This window comes from Mercenaria mercenaria, chromosome 3, assembly GCF_021730395.1.
Source record: "Mercenaria mercenaria strain notata chromosome 3, MADL_Memer_1, whole genome shotgun sequence".
In the NCBI taxonomy this organism is placed as follows: Eukaryota; Metazoa; Mollusca; class Bivalvia; order Venerida; family Veneridae; genus Mercenaria; species Mercenaria mercenaria.
The window spans coordinates 101,901,904-101,922,709 of NC_069363.1; the positions used below are offsets into that span (position 1 = coordinate 101,901,904).

The 20,806-nt window shown below is 34.6% G+C and overlaps 2 protein-coding genes across 3 annotated transcripts; both read left to right on the forward strand.

The window, feature by feature from the left end:
• Positions 1-184: 184 nt before the first annotated feature.
• LOC123523809 (protein draper-like) lies at positions 185-6,429 on the forward strand. 2 transcript variants are annotated; one of them, XM_053539517.1, is made up of 5 exons: positions 185-297; positions 852-3,325; positions 4,149-4,251; positions 4,486-4,577; positions 5,033-6,429. In XM_053539517.1, exons 2-5 carry the CDS (start codon positions 3,322-3,324, stop codon positions 5,758-5,760), a joined length of 927 nt encoding a protein of 308 aa, XP_053395492.1. In that variant the 5' UTR covers positions 185-297; positions 852-3,321; the 3' UTR covers positions 5,761-6,429. The 2 variants fall into 2 exon arrangements, with proteins under 2 accessions (XP_053395492.1, XP_045157440.2); XM_045301505.2 differs by lacking the exons at positions 4,149-4,251; positions 4,486-4,577; positions 5,033-6,429 and having other exon boundaries at positions 191-297; positions 852-3,324.
• A 6,551-nt stretch (positions 6,430-12,980) lies between these two features.
• Positions 12,981-20,393, forward strand: LOC123523722 (cell death abnormality protein 1-like). The gene is made up of 4 exons (XM_053539518.1): positions 12,981-13,032; positions 14,308-17,410; positions 17,588-17,679; positions 18,865-20,393. Exons 1-2 carry the CDS (start codon positions 12,981-12,983, stop codon positions 15,783-15,785), a joined length of 1,530 nt encoding a protein of 509 aa, XP_053395493.1. The 3' UTR covers positions 15,786-17,410; positions 17,588-17,679; positions 18,865-20,393.
• Positions 20,394-20,806: the final 413 nt, after the last annotated feature.

Genomic DNA, 20,806 nt, shown 5'->3' on the forward strand with positions numbered 1-20,806 from the left:
AGTAAAATACTTGTAATCAGAGAAATGACACAAAGTTCAAGTCGGATGAGAAAGATATATTTTATTTGACCATATATAGCTGTAGGCTTAAACTTCCTGTTGACAACATTTTACACTAACGGAAAAGCAATGTAAATGTCTTTTACATATTTTAATATTCTTCCCGTCCGATTAACAAGCATTTGTAATTTGTTTATGCTGAAGCTAATAATAAATGTGTTATCAATCTTAAAGATATACTAAAGATGTTTTTCTTATTGTGTTCATGGTTTTTACTTCAAATTACTCTTACTGCAGGTAAATCACTAAAATCATTTCCCTTCTATTTTAATGCAATACTTTGTAGGAAAGAATAAACATTTATCAGTATGTTTGATAACTGTAGACTCGTGAAATATATTTTTGTTTAATGACTTTTATTCTTTGGTTTGAAATTTGAATTATAAATATGTAGAACTAGTGTGATAATTAAAACACTAAGTGCCTTCTCCTTAGCCGGGATTTCAAGATTTCAAAGTTCCATAGAAATAACGACGAAGACCCCTGGAAAATTCTACTCAGCTTCTATCTTTACAATCAAACTAGTATAAACAAAAATAGAGTTAAAAGGAATCCCTGTTAACGTTCTAAATGAAATAGATTTTACTTTTAAAATACTAAACTATAGGTAATGTATTTTTCTTGTGAACCTAGCATAAAAATTCAGACAGAAATTAAAATTAAAAAGCGAAAACTCTACAGAATGCTCAACAGGACAGAAATGAAAATGTTGTAGGTCCGGTTTTATTGAACTGATACTACCTTAGTTTTGTCCAAGATAATGAAATATTAACGCATTTTACTTGTTTCAGGCGAATGCTCCATACACTTTCTGAACTCAACATCAAGCGGACATTCTTGTTGTATATGCAGAACAGCCATTTATAATAGACCTCCTATCATTATTAGTCCTCCAAAGAAAATACCAATACACGATATTGAAAGATATAGACACTTCCTCAATGAGTATTTTAAAGACGTCTGTTTGGAATGCAACGACTATGAACATTTCCCTTCCGGTGAATGTATGTCTTGTCCTGTTGGATGTGCCTCATGTTTCGACAATACACTTTGCTATAGATGTGTAAATGGTATGTATGGTAAAATATGTGATAAAAGATGTGGTAAATGCAGACCGGACAATCAAGGAGTAGTGAAATGTGACTCTGACTCCGGGAAGTGCACTTATGGATGTGAAGATGGCTATTTCGGTATGCGTTGTGATCATGTATGCGGACATTGTAAACAGGATAATCAAGGCGTGGTGAAATGTGGCTCTGACTCCGGGACATGTGCTAATGGGTGTGTAGATAGATATCACGGTCCCCTTTGTGATCGTGTATGTGGACGTTGTAAACCGGATAATCAAGGCGTGGTGAAATGTGACTCTGACTCTGGGACTTGTACTAATGGATGTGAAGATGGATATTACAGTCATCGTTGTGATCGAGTATGTGGACATTGTAAACAAGATAATCAAGGCGTGGTGAAATGTGGCTCTGACTCCGGGACATGTGCTAATGGGTGTGTAGATAGATATCACGGTCCCCTTTGTGATCGTGTATGTGGACATTGTAAACCGGATAATCAAGGCATGGTGAAATGTGACTCTGACTCTGGGACTTGTACTAATGGATGTGAAGATGGATATTACAGTCCCCGTTGTGATCGAGTATGTGGACATTGTAAACAAGATAATCAAGGCGTGGTGAAATGTGGCTCTGACTCCGGGACATGTGCAAATGGGTGTGTAGATAGATATCACGGTCCCCTTTGTGATCGTGTATGTGGACATTGTAAACCGGATAATCAAGGCATGGTGAAATGTGACTCTGACTCTGGGACTTGTACTAATGGATGTGAAGATGGATATTACAGTCCCCGTTGTGATCGAGTATGTGGACATTGTAAACAAGATAATCAAGGCGTAGTGAAATGTGACTCCGACTCCGGGACATGTATTAATGGATGTGTAGATGGATACCGGTATTACAGTCCCCGTTGTGATCGAGTATGTGGACATTGTAAACAAGATAATCAAGGCGTGGTGAAATGTGACTCTGACTCCGGTATATGTACTAATGGATGTGTAGATAGATATTACAGTCCCCGTTGTGATCGAGTATGTGGACATTGTAAACAAGATAATCAAGGCGTAGTGAAATGTGACTCTGACTCCGGTACATGTACAAATGGATGTGAAGATGGCTATTACAGTTCCAGTTGTGATCACGTATGTAGCGGGATGTGTTCTAAAAGAGTCTGTAGTCAACAGTCGGGCTTCTGTGACCATGGATGTGTTTCTGGTTTGTATAGTGACACATGTAATAAAACTTACTGTGACACATGTTCTCTAAGCTCCTGCACTCACACATCTGGCTTCTGTGACAACTGATATGTATTTGGTTGGCATAATGACAAGTGCAACGAATCGTGCAGTAATACCTGTTATAATAAGTACTGTGATCAATATACAGGAAATTGTGCCAATGCATGTGTTTCCGCTTGGTATGGTGACACATGCAACAAAATTTGCAGCGATACATGTTCTTTAAGTTTCTGCAACCAAAAAAAAAAAAACGGGCTTCTGTGAAAACAGATGTATTTCTGGTTGCTTTGATGGTGGAGGAAAACCCCAGGTGCCCCTCCGTGCACCTGGGTAGAACCACCGACCTTCCGTAAGCCAGCTTGGATGGTTTCCTGACATGAAGTATTCAACGCCCCAAGTGAGGCTCGAACCCACATCGATGACGGGCAATTGATTTGAAGTCAGCGACATTAACCACTCGGCCACGGAGGCCCCTCTGTTATAATAAGTCCTGTGACAAATGTTCAGGTTACTGTGCCTATGGATGTGTTTCAGGTTGGTATGGTGACACGTGCAATGAAACATGCAGTGATACATGTTCTTTAAGCTCCTGCAATCAAAGGTCTGGCTTCTGTGTAAAGGGATGTGTTTCTGGTTGGCATGGTGACACGTGCAGAGAACGGTGCACTGATACATGTTCTTTCAGCTACTGCAATCAAAAGTCGGGCTTCTGTGAAAAAGGATGTGTTTCTGGTAGGCATGGTGACACGTGCGAATTATTTTGCAGTAGCACATGTTATAATAAGTCCTGTGATCAATATTCAGGCCGCTGTTACAACGGATGTGCGACTGCATACTATGGTGACACGTGCGAATTCAACTGCGTTGAAACATGTACAGAAAGGGTTTGCGATAGGGAAACGGCACAGTGTTTGCTGGGATGTGTTGCAGGATATCAGGGAGCATTCTGTAATATGAGTATGCAAAAATCAATTTGTATTCTTTTGTTTCAGTTAAAACCAGTTTCCTTGAAAAATAATTTAGAACTCATTACTGTAACGTTAAATATCTGTCAATCTAAACGTAGTTTCTATTTTAAATAGTTTGACAGGACAGGGATAGATAATTTAAACAGATTTTGGCGGTATATATTTCATACTGAAATTGATTTTATTGCATTTATATATGAATGGCTTTACATTTATTTAGGAGTTAATGTTTTAAATTAGCTGAAACACTTCAATGCAGCTTTAGATGTTAGTAATGTCCTAAAACGTAATAGAATATGTTTGAATTCATCTTTTACTTTCATAAGAATATCAAAATATAGGTATTATCAAAATAAGCACAGATTTGCAGCTAGTGTACACCGTGAAATATATCAACAATAATTCCTTGATTAAAATAACTTTTAAGTCAAGATTCTTACAAGCATAAAACGTTGATGTACCTTTCATATCAAAATGTAAACAAAATCTACTTAGAAAACCTGTATGGCTTTGTGATGTTATAATGTTATTTCGATAAAATGTAACAAGAGTTTTTTTTACTCAAGGTATAAAAGATTCCGTATTTTAAATGATATGTACATTAACGATAACTCAGGGAATAAAACATTTTATTTGTTGAAAGATATTGTTTCATTTTTGTGATGTATTGATAAGTGTCGTTGAAGTGCAGTACTTAAATCAGACTAAAATTATCACCGTACATGAATTCCTTCTGATTGGTATTAAATATTTTAAATCAATGGTTATATGATAGCACACATTCTGATTCTTCCAATATTGTTAAATTCCAGCAATGAACATCGGTCCTGATTCTGTTTTAGTTGGGTTTACAAGCAGTCTGGCTGGAGTTATAATATTACTTGTATTTACTTTAATTATCTGGTTTATAAGAAGGTATGTATCAGACATGTTTACGTTTATTTACTAATATAGCTTACACAATATGAGCATTTTAATACTCTACAACCGAGATATTCTTGTTATATTTGATACTTTTATGAAGTGTATGTGTGGTATATATTATAGCAAATTAGGCGGATAGATGCATAAATAAATTCATTTATTAAATACTTCCAGTTATGAAGAGCAAATAATGTGCATTAGAAAAAAATCACTTTATTGTTTTAGAGTAATCCTCAAAGGCAAGCGTTATGGCAACCTTCAAATGTCTACCAGAGACACCTCAGCACCAATATATGACGAGATACCAGATAATGATGGTGTGTGTGTATATATATATATACAGAATAAACATTACTCTCCAGTCGGTCCACAGTTTTATTGGATGAACTGAGTTTAATTCAGTATCGTTATTATTTCTGGTCCTTTAAGATCACGTAGTCTATTCATAACAATTCGTTTAAACAGGTGCTAGAGGCCGTCATCAGCTTTGATATATTCTATGGTCCCTTAGGATCAAGGAGGCCATGAAATATTTGTGAGGGGTGTTGCACATTTCATTACCTCAATGAAATCGAATCTGCTATTATTATTCTTGTTTGCATGCTATGCTTCTAAATGATCTTGAGCTCTGAGATTCCAAAATACTGTAACTTCTTAAAGCAAGAGGTATTAATTACTATTTAATTGATGCAAAAAGTGTCAAATTTATAAGTTATTATACGGTTAAATATGTACACTGATACATTTTAATATTGACTTCTGTTGTTTATAGATACAAAAGAGTTAAACTGTCTTAGTGGTAGCCATTTATACATGGAAGTTGTTACCGCCCATACAGCTAGGAGTATACATGAATCTGGACCTAACACGCATAACAGTTCTTATACTGAAGTTGCTGGTGATTGGGCAGCAGCACTTGCAGTTGAAGAAACCATTATTGACCATCCGCTTGTTTGTGCAAACGCTCTTGGCATGTCTGCATTGCATTCGGAAGCCAGTAATTACAATAAAAGCAATGAAATCCATACATCCAGTTTCATTTCTTTACATAATGCTGAAGTTTACGGAAAAAGTTCAAACCTATCAAGAACATATTATGAAATACCTGACATGATACCTGATCATGATCACAATACTGAAATTGAAAGGAATGATACCAATGACGGCTATGAAATTCCTATATCCGGTACAAGTTCTACTGCTCAGAATGCCGAAGCAGGAGAAGCAAGTGTATCCGAACAATGTAACAGAATGACTGACTTAGTTACAAGTCCAACAAGAGATTCAAAGGTAACACAGATCAAAGATGTGATATCCACAAGAATTAAGCAAACAGATGTTAATGACATCAACCAAACACTACAAATGGCTAAAGAAGATAAACGCAATTCAAGTTCGTCTGGATTGGATACCGACATACTATTAGAAACACATCAAACACAAGAGACGGTAACCGAAGGAGACGATGACAGCTTAAATTATATACATCCAGTGAACTAAAATCATAATAACATTCAAAACAAAAATCACTTTCATTTCGAAATGAGAAAGAATTTTCAGAAGAATCATTATTGATCTTTTAAACAGGGTTCTTAAGCAAAATTGCAATGGAAACCAAATAAGCTGTTGAAGTGTTTTATATTGATACATGTAGTATTTTCTTAAACATGAATTCAATACATGTTACTTATATGGCATGAGAAAATACCTGACTGGCGTACTTGATGATGCAATGTTCATTTTAGACATAGCGCATGTTCGTTGTACAGTTATCTACATTTACGTTATCTAAAAATTTTGAATAATTCCGAGTTGTGCATAATGAATTTGATTAAATATACGAATGTGTTTTTTTGTCACTGACCTGAATGGTTTGCAGTTATGTTATAATTTAGCTTACAAACAAACATTATATATAACTAGTTGTTGTGAATCTTCAAGCTGGATTATTTAATACAACAATCAACTAACACGCCAGTAATAATTTTACCAATTGTGTGATCACATTAGTGAGAAACTACAGCTAACAACAATTAACTTTTGTTTTCATAGATGTTAGTGAATGAATTACATGAAAGTTTAAACGTACGGATAATTTTGAAAGAACTGCAGAAAATAGAAGTCTTTTCAATTTTGCTTTGGCCAAATTAAAGCAGATATTAGAACCAAGTGTTTTTCTACATTTTATAATATAAAATCTGTGTTGATATAATATATTTATCATGTACTTTTGTAAATGTATATAAATGCGTGTGAAACCACAACACTGTTACAAATTTAAAGTTACTTTTATCTAATTACTTCTTTACACCGTTTCATCAGTTATAGTAACAGTAGATTTGTGAACCAATACTTTCAGTAAAATCAGTTATTCCGTAAACGTGTAATCCCGTAATAAATGTACAATCTCGTAAACATGAGATCTCGACCTGAAACATGTAAATAAACTACTGGCTAGAAATGAGTCAGAACAATATCTATCAAGATCAATATCATTAATACAGGTACCATGTCTCGACTTTGTCGGCCAGAACGGAAATATTGAATCCAGCTCTTCTAATCATGTTCAACATCTCATTTCTAACAAAATCATGATGCGTACATTTACAACATACATTTACTGTGTAGTATGGACAGTGTACTGGTTCACTGAATAATAATATCACAACTATTTACATAATAAAGTATTCTAGGCAATCATTATACAATGAATAAAAGAAATAGTTCCGTCTTACGTTCCCGGTTCACCAGTGCTGCTCAAATGCATTTTTACATAAACGACTTATCAAAAATTACAATAGTTATTACAATAACGTTTTCTCAATAGATACAATATATTTATTTACCTTCATCCAAGTGATGAATGTCTCCACTTTACCACACTGGCTCACTCATTCGTGGCGGTACTGTGCTGATTAGTAAGATCTGAAACACAGAGGGCCAACCACCATTATAGACATGCAAATTAGAGAAATTAGATGAAGAGAGCATTGCAAACCGAGTGACAGAATATGGACTCCAAACCCGAACGCGGAAACCAATGACAACTCGAATACTGAACAACATAAAAACCGCAAAACAGCAATAATTTAATTTACAGGAAACTGACAAAGCAATACATTCTAAAATAACAGATACATACTTCTAAATGCTGCACAACATCTCTAAGGTCCCCAGGATGAAACAACAGGGCTCTTGGCAGAAAACAGTCCTGCCCTGATATAGTCAGCTGATCAACTAAAACTCCCGCTACAGTAGCGAAAATTACTACGCTTAAAACCACAGTCACACATACGGCGTGGATAACTACGTCTAGCCACGGATAGAAACGTAGTAATCCGTATCGATCCGTACCTGAGCCGTACCTTAAAGTAGTAATCCGTATTAATCCGTACCAATCCGTATGACACAGGTACGGATCGATGTGGATTACTATCTTTCTATCCGTGGCTAGACGTAGCTATCCACGCCGTATAGGTCTAAATAACCATTCACTACTTATTTTGTACATAATTTTAACCTTTAACCTCTGCAGTACTACTAAATACTGTATGATTACCATGTAAAAATAACACGATCACATCCGGTGTAGCTTGAAATCTGTAAATCATATTATTGACATTTTAGGTTACAAGCTACTAAAATTCAACCCTGCTACACGTGCTCTGCTTTTCAGTATTGGCGAGCACAGAAAAAGAATCAGGACGTTATACAGAAACGATTACAATACTTTGAATGCATATATTTCATTTTAAAAAAAAGGTTTCTTAATACAGATAGTGCAATAAATCGCGCATAATTCAATAGTTTGGTTTGACTTAGTTTGAAATGTTATTATTTCACGGTTAAGGTAGTGCATAATATACATCATTTGCAAAATTGTCAAAGGTTTGTTTCTTTTTTACTATGTTTAAAATGTAGATGATACTATACAGTGTTTGGAACAGTCTTTTAAATCTCTTACTAGATAAAACAAAACAGAACTAATCACTTAGCTTATAACTACAAAAAGATGTGCAAAGAAATCCATTAGGAAATAAATAGAAAATATTTGGTTATTGTCTCTCTGCACTTAAGTTTATCAAGCAAGTCAGAGAAATTTTTAATCTACCCAAGGCTCTGCCGAAGCAGATAAACTTTTCGCAAACGAGCAAAATAAAGTCAGAAAAGACTTAACATATTTCTCTATTTATTCTGCAACCAATAAAACCTGCTTCAATCAAACTATTTCATAAAAATTGATTTTCGATACAAAAACAATCCATTCATATTTTACTGATTTCACTTCATTCCTGAGTTCTCACACATTGTAAGCACCATGAATATTCAATCTTATCTACATTTTTAAAACATATATACATTATTTTCTACGCATTTTCTTTTGATTGTTTCTCGCTTAATTGTACTTATAGGCATTGCTTTCGTTTTAGTATCTTTTTATCTGTTCAGCTTGGTATAATTCATATGACAATTCTGTCACATTAGTTTCACTTGTTTCATTTTTTCTTATCTATTTTTCTTTTTTCCCGTGCTTAATGATTTCTCCCTTTATGTCTTATCACACAGTGGAATAGTCTTGCTGCGTTCAAAATTTTTATATGATATGTTGGTATGTTTACTTTAGTCTATTTCTTTTATTATATATGTTTAGTTTCATGCAGACATAATAACAATGCCATTGCTTCTTTTTTAAATTGCTTCAAGAACCTTTCTCACTGAGGGGTTTTTAGGGTTTTAGTGCCCGCATTACCAATAACCTTTATTCTTTAATCACTGGTACGTAATTAATAATGCCTAGATTTAAAACTCCTTTCACTGTACAAGATACTGTTTATGACATTAAGAATTAATTTGTACATAATACACCATTCTAATTAATGTCTCTTACTTCACTGTCAATGTTACATACTAAGGAAGATGTTTTACATTATTATGTTAGAGGACTATATGTTAGATGTCAGAAAGGATATAGCCAAATATATTCTCTTTAAATAAATATATTATTATATATTATTATCATTATTATTACTATTATCATAATCATGAGTTTAAGCCAATCAATCAAAAACATAATGAAATTCCTAACAAAAATATAAGCCGATATTAACGGTACTAGTGATGACTATGAAATTCATTTTACGATTCATCTGCAAATGGTGATAATATCAAATTTCATGAAGCAGTTAGTAAAAATCTATCCAGAGAAAGTAAATTTAAACTAGAGGTTCAAAGAGAACACAACAGGCAAACCTGGAGTGCACAACACATGAGGAAATGGATGCCAATGAGCGTACGGAAGATGATTATCCTATTTAGTTCATGGTTTTTAAGTCAGATTGTTCTTAATGCAGGTGAAATAATTATATTTGTTTAGCACATTTTTTCAAGGTTCAGCTGGTACTTTTTTAAAGTCATAAAATAATATCACTTTTAATTTTGAAATATTCTTTAAATAAAGCTGTATATTGTCAATTCATTTTTTAAAAAGTTAACTTCTGCAGAAATGTCAAGTTTATGAAATGCATTTTCAACTATACGTCGTGTGAATATATAGTTGCGATGATAAAATAAATATTTTGTTCCTACAAGGCAGCCGGGATGTAATGATTTCAAAGTTTGAACACCGCTGGCATTTCGACGGTGAAGCAGTTTTTGTGTCTATCGGGCAACTTTTGTTAAGTCTTCACAATAAAGCAAAGAACTTGAGTAGATTAAATATTAAAAAGACGTCAATATTGAAAAGAATCCAGCATTAAAGTATTAAACTCCTCTGGAACATAAAATATGGATAACAAAGGATGTCGGTGGTTCTACCCAGGTGCCCGCTCGTGATAAAATATTGCACGAAGGGGCAGGCACCTGAGGTCATCCTCAAATATCAAAGCTGGAAAGTCGCTATATGACCTATAATTGTGTCGGTGCGACGTTTAACTTAACAAAACAAAAAATGTAAAAAGTCTCCAAGTACTTGGACTCAGTGCTGTTATATCTTTTGGTCCTTTGTGATCATTGAGAACATTCTATTTCATAATAACAGAATTTCAATTAAGCAGGTGCTAGCGAGCGTGAGGGTGTTGCACATCTAAATACCCTCTCATGAACAGACTCAATCAAACCGAGCCTGCTATTATATTGCTTAGTTGTGTACTTTGCTTCCAAAGGACCTTTTACGGATTTTATTCTAACATGACTTCTCACATTTCTGTCTTGCAATAAAGACAAGGAAGTATATCCAACAGGGAAAGCCACGTTCCAAAAACGCAGCCTCCCAAAAGGCACACGCTCACAACACTCGCACACCACACACACACACACACACACAAAACAAACACACAAGGACAAAACAAACAAATACAGAACACAGTGGGGCACCGCCTTTGAACGGTCAGTGGCAAAACCACCACTGGGGAGTTTAAACCGGTTTTTGGTGCACCTAACCTCACTCTTACTCCCACCATGTTCCAAAGTCACAACAAAGTGTAAATAAAAGTTATCCCCGCCAGGTGAAACCCTAACATACATAAAGGCAACAGAAGGCATGTAATGTAAAACACAAAAATGCTCTTATATATATATATATATATGCAATCTTTAAGAACATAAAACGTATGTACTCAATGCCTTTGCAGAAGACAGAGCAACAAGGAAAACACCCTTAAGGGCCTGACGAAACAGACCAGAAGACGGAAATCATGATAGCTCAGTCCTGGTGGGATTTAAGAACTACTTATCATAGAGTTCTCCACCTGTTTCATCAGACACAATCAAAGAGGAAAGCGTAGCATCCAACTGTAAAAGGACTGAACACCTAACATGCGGTGTGTCTGAAAACTGTTGGGTCATAACCTCTATCCATAAAACGTTTAATCACTTTACTAAATACAATTGGAAAATTGCCATGACCCATAAAAAGCGGGTTTTGAAATACATTCTCGCAGAAATCTCTTTAAATTGCTATTGTATTTCAAAATCAAATCTGAATTACAATAGTAAAATTTGGAAGTATAACGGTAGCTCTGTTGAAGAAGCTTATTTGTAATATATAAGTTACATTCATTAAAATCTTCAACATGACTACACACTCTTGCAAACCGAATGAACTGAGAAATATTTACCACATAAGATGAAGCCTGGGGTACATCCCCATCCAAATGGGGGAAATTTACAATACTGAAATTAAAATCTGCCCTCTTGTCATAAATTTTGGTATATATAAAATTGTCGTAAATAGAGAGATGTAAACCTTGAAATGAAGCAGTATTATCCGAGTTGTTAGTTTTATTTAACTGCAGCTCCCTAGGATAAATATTTTCCACTAACTGATCAAAAAACGGATTATACATATTAAGTATATCATCCAGATAGCGTGATGTATTATTAAAATGTCAGAAATAATGTCTGCCTGTGTATCATGAGAAAGGCTCAACATAAAATATCTTTCATAACAATATAAAAACAAATCTGCGACAAGGGTTGCACAATTTGTTCCCATGGGAATACCAATTACTTGTCTGGAAACTGCATCCCCAAACCTGACGTAAATATTGTTCAATAAATAGGAAAGGGCTTTACAAACTTCGTCACAGGTCCATATAGTAAAATTCTTCACAATGCAATGAGTAAAAAATGCTTTATCGAAATTGCAAGCGAGAAAAGTAGCATTTTCCCTGGCAAAAGTGTTTTGAATCAGGGCAGTTAGTTTTTCATTTATTAAGTTATGAGGTAAAGTCGTATACAAAGTAGAAAAGTCGTATGTACTGACTGAAGACACCTTGTAATTTTTATTTCTAAGTCTGGGCAATTGAGCATAGCAACTTTACTGCATATAAGGTGAGTAGTGAACAAATCAAATCAACAAGAAGATACTTTGCAAGGAAATGGCACAATAGCTAACTCAGTTTTATACATTCTGTTCATGAAAAGTAACAACGTAACAAAGTAACGGCTATCACACTTCACACACACAAAAACAAGGACGTAAGTCTAACAGGACAATCCACATTCAAAGAGCGTATTCACCCATATAGCACTCCACATGTAAACATGGGTATGTGAAACTATAAACACGTACACAGTGGTTCAGCATATCTGTACAGTAACACAAACGAATACAATATAAACAAAGAGGTGACAAACAGTTACAAAACATGCATGAAGAAGGAACACAGTTTGGTAGCGCCTTAGAACGGTGGATAGCTGAAATATCACTGTGGAGCGCCAAACCTTACTCAAGACTGCCGTTGTGAAGTAAATCAAATCCATATTTTGGTGATATATTGGAAGCATAGAACGCAGTAGTTAAAAAAATCTCTTCGTTGTGCTCATCTAATTTTATCGCGAGATAGCGGACGATGTATTTTAAGGCCATGGGCAGACATTTCACTATAGTAAGGTCCACCGAATGTATGTATGTATGTATGTATGTATGTATGTATGTATGTATACAAGTGTTAATTGCATGCCTTACGTCATCGTCTGTTAATACCAACCGGATGTGATATATATATTTTATTTTCCTGTTAACGACATACATACTTATTCAGTGAAAAGTATATCGTAAAATAATATAAATAATAATATCATATAGAAATATTTAGGGAGTTTTCTAATCCGATCAGCTAGTAACTATGATTAAGTTATATGGAAATGACGAATAGATGTATTTTAAGTAACAGAAGTGACCAATAGAAATGTGTCATTAATCGTTAGATAATGTAAAGATGGCTATCCTGCTTTTTTCGTGGGTTTTATCTCAAATTGCACTTATTGCAGGTAAAGTCATTTTATATGTTTGTACAACTAATGCTTTTTTAAACATAAAAACATTTTACTTTTTATTTTGAATTAATCTTGAAAATATGTGTACGTAAAGTTAATTTCTGTAGGTTCTTAAAGTTAATGAAATTATATTTTTAGTCTGTATTTTCAATCATTTGTATGAAAAGATGTGATAAGCAAAATATTCTTTGTTTCTGTTGCATAGCCGGGATGTCATGATTTCAAAGTTTGAACGCCAGTGACTTTCGGCTGCGGAACAGGGCAACACACTCGAAAATGTTTCTGTTATGTCTTCACAATAATGCTAAAAACTTAGAATAAATAAGACGTTATTTGAAAAAAATAAAGTTAGTTAAACTCTTCTAAATGAAATAATTTTATGGCTTATTGTTACACGATTTCACACATTTCTGTTTGGTTCGCTCATTTCAAAATAATTTTCTCAATGGCAATACCGGCAATGTCTTGCAATAAGTCTGGGTAATTGAGAATATAATCTAAAAAAGGTGATTACTGAGACAGAATTATAAAACCAACCAAATCCATAAGAAGATATTTTGGAAGCATACGATAAAAGCTGACTTAGTTTTATTCAATCTGCTGATGAAAAATAATAAAGTTACCGCCAGAAATTTAAGAAATATATAACGAAACAATCAAGAAAAACGAAGAGAAGGGTTACATAACAAAGTGAATACACGATACACAAGATTACCGTTATGCAACACAGCCACAGTTTGTACGTCACAGTTATTACGTCACAGCTTTAAGCGGCGCGATAAAAAAAGAAAAGAAAAAGTCAAATATTTGGTGGGCGTTTTCAAAGAGGTAGACAATATTCTTGATAACGTGACAGAATTGAAATGATATATCTCACTCAGTGATTTGATCTCGAATGAAATCATTATTTGTCGTCCAGATGCGCATTATTAAATAACTCGAGCTACTCCCTCGTGATATAATTCTTTCGCGGGTGAACTATGAATAGTGATTTTATTCAACGACAAAACTCAGTTTTGGATATAATATTTCTTAAGTGTTACGTCTGAAATATAAAGGTTTTTTTATGCATTTGTTTTTGTTATGTTCTTGACTAGAACGGTGTAAGTTGTTTGAATCTCTATCTTGAGAAGTAGGAAAACTTAGCTTGAAAGAAAGACGATAAGTTTATCAGATATAATAAACTTTTTAGTCTTTGTTTTAAAAAATGATAACACTTTAAATTTGTTTTCATAATACTGAAATATTCACGTATTTTACTTGCTATAGGAGATTGTCCAAGGCACTGCCTAATCTCTATGCCCAGTAAATCTACTTGTTGTGCGTGTGGATCAGACTGGGTGACAACTGAATGTATACGCAAATGTCTAGAGGAGGAACAACATGTTTGTTATAGCTGCCTTGGTTATCTAAGTACACGGTACGATCAGGATATGTTTCTCAGCTGTTCTAGATGCCATGAATATGTAAATCAGACTACTGGTGAATGTAAATCTTGTCCTGATGGATGTGTTTCTTGTTTGGACGATACATTTTGTTACGAATGTATAAACGGCTTGTACGGTAACACGTGTAATAAAAAATGTGGTAACTGTATACTTGGCATTCTAAGCGAGTTGAGGTGTAACAAAGTGACCGGCACATGTATTCATGGGTGTTTGGATGGCTATTACACTCACCTTTGTGATCATGTATGTGGACATTGTTTACCGGACGATTTCAATGTAGTAAAATGTCATCTGAACACTGGATATTGCACTAAAGGTTGCGTTGATAGCTATTTCGGTCGACGCTGTGACAAGAAATGTGGAAAGTGCCTACCTGACGATAAGGGAGCGGTCAAATGTGACATAGAGACAGGAAGTTGTTTCAATGTTTGCATCGCAGGTTTCTTTGGTGAAGCCTGTGACCAAAAATGTAACAGTAACTGTTTTGATTCAAAAACAAATACAAATGTATGCGATATATTATCGGGAAAATGCAATTATGGCTGTATGTTAGGTTGGTATGGTGGCACATGCAATGAAACTTGCGGCGTCACTTGTTCTACTAGATCCTGCAGTCAGAACGTGGGTTTCTGCGACAATGGATGTGTTCCCGGTTGGTATGGTGGCACATGCAATGAAACTTGCGGCGTCACGTGTTCTACTAGATCCTGCAGTCAGAACGCGGGCTTCAATGACAATGGATGTGTTCCCGGTTGGTATGGTGACACGTGCAATGAAACTTGCAGCGAAACGTGTTCTAAAAGAGCCTGCAGTCAAAAATCGGGCTACTGTGATAATGGATGTATTTCTGGTTGGTATGGTGACACATGCAATAAAATTTGCAGCGACATCTGTTCTCTAAGCTCCTGTAATCAAAATTCGGGCTTCTGTGAAAAAGGATGTGTTCCTGGTTGGTATGGTGACACATGCAATGAAACGTGCAGCGACACATGTTTATTTAGCGCCTGCAATCAAAATTCGGGCTTCTGTAAAAAAGGATGTATTTCTGGTTGGTATGGTGACTCGTGTAAAGAATCATGCAGTAGCACCTGTTATGACAAGTCATGTGATCAATATTCAGGCCGCTGTTACAACGGGTGTGCGTCTGCATACTATGGAGAAACATGCGAATTCAGTTGCGTCGACACTTGTAAAGAACGCGTTTGTGACACTGAAGCATCACAGTGTTTGCGGGGATGTGTAACAGGATATCAAGGAGCATTAATATGTGTATGCAATAATCAATTTTTATTCTTTTAATTTTCAGTTGAAATCAGTTTCACTGAAAGAATCAGCACTTCCTTCTGTACCGTTAAATATCTGTTCTTTTGGTTCAACTTTTTGTCTTAAAAGGAAGCAAATCTATTTAAAACCAAGTACTTGCAAATTTTTCGTGGTGAAAATTCTTTAAAGAAAGGTTTTAAGAAATTAGATGTAGGGATATGTTGTACAGATCAATATAATTACATTTTTATTACTCCTAACTGGGTAATACCACAAAGTTGTATTCTGTACAAGAAAAAATGAAGTATCTTCACTATTTTATAGTGAGTAATTATACTTTATTGCCGAAATGTTATAGGTTATTTTAAGTACATAGTAGACAGAAATACCAAATGGAGTGACACAACGGCAAAAAGTACACAGATGAATATATCCTATTTTAAGAGCATTAATAACAGACAGATGTGTGTTATTTATTAACTTTCGACTGATAAATTCGAAATTTTGACGTAGTAATTAAAATTTCGAGCTATGCAACAAGAAATTTTGAGCAAAAAGTCGAAATCCAAGCTACGCAAGTCGGAATTTCGAGTTGATAACTCAGAAATTCGACTTAGTATCTTGTCTCCTTATTCTCATAATTTGAAAGTCTTTTAAAGGCAAAAATATTATTTCCCATGTGCCCCTCCAAACATTGTTTCAGGCATAGGCGGGCATCTAGGTAGAACCATCGAAATGTGAAGTGGATTCATCTAACTACATATCAGTATATAGTACATACAGGTAGAGACTTGAATATATACTAGAATACATCAATATATGATCTAACCTAGCCCCTTTAGCAACTCTAGGTTTCAAACTGTACCTACATTTCTATGTATAGTATGTTCCGGTATTAGTGGGGTCGAACCAGAACAAAAACTGTCCAGATATGGTGAAAACAGTGAAATATTCCGATTTACAACACTATCCGATTATCTTCTATGACCTCTCCTTAAAATCTAGTGTTATTCATCACGGTACCCAATCATGGTCTCAAAGGTTAGCCAAGACACATAACTATACTTTCATTTCTATATCTCCTTGACATTTTGGTTATATTTGTCTTTATTGCGAAAAAAATAATGCGTCTAAATCCATTTTCATTTTCTTCACAATAGTGACAAAGCAAGGAAATTGAGCTCACACATGCTTGTAAGTACTTGAAATATACCTATCTGAGGAAAGACATGTCATTCCTTGCGAACACAGGTATGATGGAAAATCTCAAAACTCTATATATTGTTATTAACAAAACTGTCATTTCATAAAAATCACATTTGTCAAATATTTAAGGACTGAGAAAACAAATGTCTAGACTTTAGTTAATGTGAAAACTTGAGGTTCAATCTGTATTAAATGACGACGGTTAGTGTTAATAATGATCCCGGTTAATTTTCGAGGGCTGAGGCATATGTTGTAAATGAAAATGTATTTTGTTTTTAAGTCAATAATCGATTAATAGTTATTTGATATCTTTAGCACGCATTCTTATCCTGACATTCTTGTAAAATTTCAGCAATTGAAACCGGTGCTGATTCTGTTTTAGTTAGCATAACGGGCCGTCTGGCTGGGGTTATAATATTACTTATATTTGGCTTCATTCTTTGGCTGTTAAGAAGGTATGTAGCTTACATGTTACCATATACTTGCTAAAATAACTAACATTGAATACATATTTTAATATTCCATAACAACAGTACTTTCGTTTTACTCTTGTTTGGAGATATATGAATCCCATATATTGCAGTGAAAGTCACACTATATCAATTTAAAATCAATTAATTTTATAACTGTAGAGTAGTCATCAAAGGCAAGCGTTATGGCAACCTTCAAATGTCTACTAGAAACACCGCTGCGTCAATATATGACGAGATAATAGATATAAATGGTGAGTATGATATATATAAATGTATATTCAGTATAAAAATACTGTCAGATCAGTCCACATTTTTACAATTTTATTTCTACTCCATCATGATTATGGAGTCCTTTCAATGATATTGTATTCCAGCCATTGTCGACGAGTCGTGTATTTTAATAACATTCTTGTTTAAAAACAATCAAAATGCCCGAAGCTTTCGAATCCCATGGAGGCTTTTTTAACTTCCGTTTTGTGCGAGCAAGTGCAAATGGATCGGAGAACAAATTCGCAATATATAATAAAATCTCTAAAAAGATCCTTTGGAAGCAAAGAATGCAACCAAGAATAATAGCAGACTCGGTTTGATTGAGTCTGTTCATTAGAGGTAATGGAATATGCAACACCTCTCACGCCCCTTAGCACCGGCTGGAGAGGAATTCTATTATACATATGTTAAATGGACTCCATGATCCCAAAGGACCAGAAAATATAACAACACTGAATCAAAATACGGGGGTAGGGGACATTTTACAGTCGCCACGCGGCATATAAAGATTGCTGTTGTGATAGTTCATAAAATGTGAAAACCCAAGAGACTCCTTCTAAATTAAAGTGGTTTCCCTTTTGAGTAACTGGGTGGTGATATACCAGTATTTGACTCCACAGTTCTTCAGTATCAGTTACGTTCGACATTAACATAATAAACGGGCCCCCGACTTGCTTTTACAAAAAGCCAACCTTGTAACAGAGTGAGTGTGCTTAAGAACGTACCGAAGGGCGTGATCAGAATACTTAAAGTTTGCTGGTCCTTTGGGTTCATGAAGTCCATGCGATATATGTTGAACAGAGTTCCGCTTAAGTTACTGCTAGGGGCGCCACTCGTAAAAATATTGCATTAAAGTGTTCACTCAGTGAAATTTATTTGGATCTTACACTAAAACAAACAAATATGCTCTGGTCCTTTATATCGCCATGACAGATTCAGTACGACCGACCGTGTCTACTATTATGTTTCATTTTGATTTCTGAGCTTCCAAAATATCGCCTGACCTTTTATAGCTTTAAATATTTATTTACTGTAATGTTGACGCAGAAATGTAAAGTGCATATAAAAGTTAATATAAGGAGTCATAGTTAAATTGTAAGTAATATATATGGTTAAAAATATATCCTGAAACTTCATTCAATACTGACTGGTTTTGTAAATTGTAGATAAAATAGATGAACACCGTGTTAGTGAGAGCCATTCATACATGGAAATTGGTGCAGCCCATCCAAGGAGTACACATGAATCAGTATCCAACACGCGTATCTGTTGTGATAACGATCTTGCTGGTAATTATGCATCAACGCTTGCAATTGTAGAAACCATTAAAAACACCCCGCTTGTTTATGCAAACGCTATCAACATGTCTGCATTGCACTCAGAAGACAATAAAGACGATAAAAGCGATGGCGATGAAACTCAAATATCCAGTTTCATTTCTTCTGGTAAGATTCATAGAAAACGTTCAACCCGATCAAGAAAATATTATGAAATACCTGACGAAATACCTGGCGTTAAATATAATATTAAAATTGAAAGCAACTATACCAGTGACAACTATGAAATTTCTATATCCAGTGCAAGTACTAGTGATCAGAAAGCCAAAGCTCCTGAAGCAGGCAATGCAAATCTATCCAGACAATTTAACAGAATGACTGGCTTAGCTCAGAGCCAAACAAGAGATTCAGAGAAAACACAGAACAAACAATTGCTGTCCAAAAGAAATAAGGAAAAAGATGCTAATGGCATAAACCAAACACAACAAAAGGCTGAAGAAGATACATGCAACACAAATCCGTCTGGATTTAATATAGAAATGCAGTTTGAAACACATCAAACGCAGGAGGAGATATCTGAAGGGGACAGTGACAGCTTAAATTATATACATCCAGTGAATTGAAATACTATAGTAACATTCAAAAACAAGAACAACTTTCCCTTCGGAAATGAGAAAAGGGAGAAATAAGTTTCAGAAGTATTAAGATGCACACTTGCAGGGTTAATTAGGAAATTGTCAATGGAAACCAATTCATTTGTTAAAGTATTTTATATTAATACATGTATCATTTAAAAAAATATTTAAATTTTTAAATACGTATTACCTGGCATAAAAGGATGACTGACTTGAAGACGTAATATATTTATATTTTGCGACACAGCGCATGTTCGTCGTACTGTTGTTTTACAGCTACCCTTTTCTAAATGATTGATGCAGAAGACTCAGTGATGGGCAGTACTAAAAAGCCTACTTGGATTAAGTTGTTTTGATATTTGTCTTTTTGCCAAATTCGTCGGGTCCTTAATGTTTCGTCTTGATGCTCTGCTTTCTTCATAGTTTTATGGTATATATGTATTAACACATGCATATATGTACATATCGTGTCTTTTAGTACCATAAAGAGTGATAGGGTTCGCTTGATGAAACAAATATATATTCAATGTCCTGTAACTTGTGATTTTTTTGTATTTTCTAGCAAACATATTGCACATATTAGAATTTGTTTTAATATATATCATTAACCAGAGTAAACCATTCGTATAAAACAGACGTCGCGTTCGTGGGTTATGCCTTATCTTCGGGTGTTAATATTTTTTCATGTTTCTTTGTATGTTATTTATGTACATATATGTTTTTATCAAAATTGTGTACGTATCCCTTCTAAATAAGAAGTCATAGAAAATATTTTCATTCCACTTTTTTTTAGATCAAGACTGACTAAATTAAGAATCCCCCGGTTTACAGACATGTTATTTGCAACTCGCAATACTCGGCTTTATTTGATTTGCACTAAAATCAAATATAAAATGCTAAAATGTGCAAGATTTGAGGAGATATCAGTCGACATGATTTATTGAAATAGAAAGTAATTTAATTTTAATATTTCAACCGAGGTGCCAGATTGATGAAATTAGTTCTTTTGCAAAATATGTAATTTCTTGTTTAAAAGAACAATAACATTTAAAGAAATAAGAAAATTAATATGCTCTTGCTAATACAGAGTATATTTTTTTAGGCGTTTAGAAGTCCGAAAGTGGTTTTATTAATTTTAAAATACATTGTCGTCTTTGATTTTTCCTTTATGACACTGCCGCATATAAACAACAATT